General features: G+C 52.5%; 1 protein-coding gene across 1 annotated transcript; it reads left to right on the top strand.

Annotated features, from left to right (window-relative positions):
• Positions 1 to 682: 682 nt before the first annotated feature.
• On the top strand, positions 683 to 4431 carry LOC143842661 (D(1) dopamine receptor-like). The gene has a single exon (XM_077347866.1). It carries the CDS (start codon positions 2105 to 2107, stop codon positions 3473 to 3475), a length of 1371 nt encoding a protein of 456 aa, XP_077203981.1. The 5' UTR covers positions 683 to 2104; the 3' UTR covers positions 3476 to 4431.
• The last annotated feature ends 903 nt before the right edge of the window (positions 4432 to 5334 follow it).

Genomic DNA, 5334 nt, shown 5'->3' on the forward strand with positions numbered 1-5334 from the left:
TGTGAAAGAACACGTGCATAATTCTATGGTTGGGGGTCACCACAACATGAGGAACTGTATCAAAGGGTCGCAGCATTAGGAAGGTTGAGAACCACTGCTTTAACCTTTCTGAAAACACTGGTCTGACCCTAATTGGTCTACTCAGCTCTTCTGCTCACAGCGGCAGTCACTACTTGGGGTACTTGGTAGACAGCAGAGTTTTGGCCAATCATGGAAATATGATACTGAGTGCAGTCAATAAATGTCCCAAGAAATATATTGCAAAAAGCTAGGCTTACGTTTCATAAAATCATACAGCTGGAAGGTACTTCCAGGGTACCTAGTCTAACCCCTTGAAGAATGCAGGGAATTCACAACTACTTTATTCAGGTAGATCCATCAATTTCACATACAGGTTGCAATCAAATAGGAGAAAGAAGCCTTGTCTAAAGAGTACTTTCCTGATCACAAAGGGCCAGCTTGTCTGGCATCACATGTTGCAGGAGTACGAGGGCATAATCTCCACAGGAGAGCCCTACAGAGACATATCTCCATAGAAGGCCAAGTGAAATGAGTGAGAAGACAAAGGGAGATGAGGAGGAGTCAGAGGGCAGCTCCCAGGTAAGCCAGAGCTAACACCTAGGCACACTCAGAGTGATGTAGCACCCCCTCTCCCCAATGTCACTCACTGTACCACTTACAACCCAAGTAAGTTTCAGGTGGGGAGTTGTGCTGGTCTGAAGCAAAGACCAACCAAGTTTTTTTCCAGGCACACTTCATCAGATATAGAGGAACAGAATATCCTCAGCCGTAACATCTAGGATGTGGTGTGTGTGTGTAGTTGGGCTGGCAAGAGTGAAGATGCAGAAGAGACTGGCTGATAACACCTGAGATCGGATCAAGGCACTTATCAAGATCTGGGAATTGCTGTAAATAAGCAAACAAATAAAAAGGTTATTGAACAGATGAACACAGGTGGGAGAATGCCAGTGGTGAGTTGGGGAGTCTCATTTGGCCTGACTCCCTTCGGCCGGAAACATCTCCTCTGCCGTAAACTCTCACTGCAAGCTAATTGGTGGTTTATAAGAAAAGGTTAGGTTTTTATACTGCGCTCTTCGCTACCCAAAGGAGTCTCAAAGTGGCTTACAATCGCCTACCTTTCCTCTCCCCACAACAGGCACTCTGTGAGGTAGGTGAGGCTGAAAGGGCTCTGCAAGAACTGTGACTGGCTGAAGGTCACCCAGCTGGCTGCACATATAGGTGGAAAGGGGAATCAAACCCGGCTCTCCATATCAAAGGCCGGTGCTAACTAGCTAGCTGAATGCCCCCCCCCCCCAATAAAGCCAACCACAAAGCCTTTAGTAGCCTAAATCACAAGCGGCGGCATAATCCCCATGCCTCCCTCTCTGCAGTCGATCATCGCGGGATGGAGGTTCGCAGGATGCCTCTCCCCGCCCGGGGACTTTCCCCTGTGCAGAAAAGGCTTCGTTGCTGCTCCTGCGTGCTTGCTAGTTTAATAGGGAGGCGCCCTCAGACCGGGGCTCCATCCCCGACAGCCCCAAGGGGGGCCGGTCCATCCTGCCTCCTCAACCCGCTCCCCCCCCCCTCCCCGGGCAGCTAGGTCACCTAGCCAGCAGCGCCAGGGGAGAGGAGGGCGAGGGTCCCCCCTGCGCCTCGACGACAAACGGCGCGGCCGTCGCTCCTCCCCACGCGCTCCCTCCGCGGCTCCTTCGGGGACTCCCCCTCGGCGGCTGGTCGCCGGCGCAGAGTGCGAAGGAAGCGCCGTCTGGGCTGGCCAAGCATCGTCCGCCGCCCCGCGCGCCTCCCCCCGGGATCCGTCGGAGGAAGACCGCCACCGCTCGCTCGGGAAACTTTGGCCGGGCGCTCCGGCGAAGAGAAGCTTCCCTGCCCGGCCTCCGGACAGCCGGACCCAGCCGGGGACGGGCGCGCACGGCGCTTGCAGACGCCCTTTCCGTGCGCCGCGGATGGCGCGCACCCCAAGAGCTCCTGCTGGAATCGGGCGCAGATCCGGGGCGGCCGCTGGCTTTGGTTGGCTTCGGGCAGGGAAGGCGGGCGGACCTCGGGCGAGCATGGGCCGCGGCGGGGCACTCATGAGCGCCCTCTAATGGAGACCGCCTCCAATAGTAGCCGGGGGTCCTCGGAGCCGGAGGGGGCCGGGGGCCGCTGGAAGGTCCTGGCCGGGTGCTTGCTGGCCCTGCTGGTGCTGAGCACCCTGGTGGGCAACGCCCTGGTGTGCCTGGCCATCCTCCGGTTCCGCCACTTGCGCTCCAAGGTCACCAACTGGTTCGTGCTGTCGCTGGCTGTCTCCGACCTCTGCGTGGCCCTGCTGGTGATGCCGTGGAAGGCGGTCACGGAGGTGGCAGGGGGCAGGTGGCTTTTTGGCCGCCGCTTCTGCGACACCTGGGTGGCCTTCGACATCATGTGCTCCACGGCCTCCATCCTTCATCTCTGCGTCATCAGCCTGGACCGCTACTGGGCCATCGCCAGCCCCTTCCGCTACGAGCGGCGCATGACCCAGTGCCTCGCCTCCGCCATGATCGCCCTCGCCTGGACTCTTTCCGTCCTCATTTCCTTCATCCCCGTCCAGCTCCACTGGCACAAAGCCGAGGCACGAGGAGGGAGGCCGGGGACACCTGAAGAAGGGCTCCTCCTCTGCGATGCTAGCCTGAACCGCACCTATGCCATCACTTCCTCCCTGATCAGCTTCTACATCCCGGTGGCCATCATGATTGGCACCTACACGCGTATCTACCGCATCGCTCAGGCTCAGATCCGTCAGATTTCTTCTCTGGAAAGGGCTGGGGGGCTGTGTTCGGCTCAGGGCAAAGGGCCCTCCCTGGCCCTGAGGACTTCTCTGCACAAGGAAACCAAGGTGCTCCAGACTTTGTCGGTCATCGTGGGGGTCTTTGTCTGCTGCTGGCTGCCTTTCTTCCTGCTCAACTGCCTGCTGCCTTTTTGTGAGCCGGCGTCAGGCAGCGGGGGTTCTGGGCAGCTGTCATGCATCAGCCCGACAACTTTCAATGTCTTCACGTGGTTTGGCTGGGCCAACTCCTCCATCAACCCAGTAATCTATGCCTTCAATGCAGACTTCCGGCGGGCGTTCAGCAATCTTCTAGGCTGTCCTTACCTGCCGTGCTGGGCTGCCAAAGGCTCCACTGCAAAGAGAGTCAACTTGAGCAATGAGCTGGTCTCCTATCACCATGACTTCTCCTGCCACAAGGACAGAGCTGTCCCCATTCCGTTAGCTCCACCGACTGTGGTTGCTTGGAGTCATCCGCTGCCCCAGCCAATGAGCTTCCAAAGGGACGAACAGAGCCATGGAGAACTTTTGTTAGAGAAAGGGACGCTTCTGTCATGTCAAGGTGATCCCAGAAGCAATGCCAGGAACCTTAACCTGCCAGCCTTATTGCCCTTTGAGACTGAGGTATCTTTGGAGACAATCACTCCTTTTACAGGGATTGCTGAACACACGTGACGCCTAATACTGAATCAGACTGTTGGTCCCTTCAAGTCAGCATTGCCTACTCAGACTGGCAGTGGCTCCCCAGGGTCGCAAGCACATCATCTGCTACCTGGTCCTTTTAGCTGGAGATGCCAGGAATTGAGCCTGTGACTTGCAGCATACAAAGCAGATGCTCCATCACTCAGCCACGGGCCTCCCTGGACATGAGAAGATCTACAGCCCCATCTCAGATATATGGAACCAGCATGTGTGGTTTTGTGCATCTTGCATAGGTAAACTGCTGCAAAGGAATAAAAAAAAACACTGTCCCCCAATCCTCTTCCACTTTCCTAAATATGGTTGCCATCTGTTGAAATGTCCTGTGATCTTGTGTAGCTGGCTCTGCACCTGTGTCTGGGCTCTACCACTATAGACTACAAGTGGTGAGTCACATGAATTAAGGTGCTTCCAAACAAAAGGTAATCCCTGTGCATCAAAAACTGGATTTAAGGAAGAAGGTTTCTAGCGTAGTCCTTTCCCTCCCATGCTAGCTTTTTATATATAGGAATTTTTTTTGCATTTCAGTCATGAGAGTCCCTGCTTTCCATCAGTATTAGTGGAGCTCGGACACAGATGTACTACTTCTCGTTCTAGGTTCAACAGGTCATACGTTGTTTCAAGACACCTAAACTCAGCAAAAAGAAGCTCTTTCCAAGGAATGGTCATATCAAATGCTATGTTGATAAGCTGCGTTTCTGCAGATTTGTATAAAATTATTTGTATTCTGTTTCAGATCTTTCTAGTTATGCTTCATTTGAACTGTTTTCAGCTCTTTAAATAGCTACTAAAAGTTCAGAGAATATGCTGAACCCTGGGGAGGAGGGAGGGATGAGTCGCTAATCCGTATGAAAGTTAAATATCGCGCTAAGTACTCTGCACAGATTTTACTTGGGATACAAGATGTAATGCTATGTACACGGCATATATGCTTTCAGTGTGCATGTCTTATTATGAACATGCTATTCTAGGGCTTTCGGGGGTAGATTTTAAACATATACTCTAAAGCAGGGGTAGTCAACCTGTGGTCCTCCAGATGTCCATGGACTACAATTCCCATGAGCCCCTGTTAGCAAACACTGGCAGGGGCTCATGGGAATTGTAGTCCATGGACATCTGGAGGACCACACGTTGACTACCCCTGATCTAAAGAGGGACAGCTATGTACAGATAAATGCACATTGGCCCCATCTTCCACTTATGACCAGTGTGCTGGCCCTAACACTCCTATGTACACTTGCTCAAATGTGAGCACAATTCCCGTGTGTGTATAATCAAGACATGTGTGTGCTGCATCCCCATGACTGGTGCATTTGTTCCCTATCACTCCTGATCACGGGAATGGAATCTACTGATGTTCCATTTGCATATGTGTGGGCACTATGCTCTCATGCAGGGCCTGCCCTGCACATAGGAGAAGGGGGCAGCACACTCGGTCATGGTGGGCAGTAGTACTCTAGCTCTCCTCCTCCTCCTTTGTATGCCTTCATTTCTTAGATCAATACTCTATTCACAGCACAGAGGTGCCATTGACTTGTAGTCTTGTACAGAGACTGCTGTTATAAATTCTAAAATCATAAGGATTAACATTTGCTTTTGATATCCTCAGGATTTGGTGCCAGTTCTCAGAAAGTTCCCCTTTAGGCGTTACCCTAACTATTGGTGGAGCATCAGTAAATTTTCTGACATGCAGTCCTAAGATTCATGCAGAGTTATAGATTGATACGTTCCTTCATCTGTAGCCCAATAAGGAAAGAAATAGAAAACACTTCTGACAAAATACTATCCTGAATGAAAATCTCTGGAGAACAGAGTTATCGATCTGGGAAACTAAG

Source organism: Paroedura picta, chromosome 8 (assembly GCF_049243985.1).
Source record: "Paroedura picta isolate Pp20150507F chromosome 8, Ppicta_v3.0, whole genome shotgun sequence".
NCBI classification, from domain to species: Eukaryota; Metazoa; Chordata; class Lepidosauria; order Squamata; family Gekkonidae; genus Paroedura; species Paroedura picta.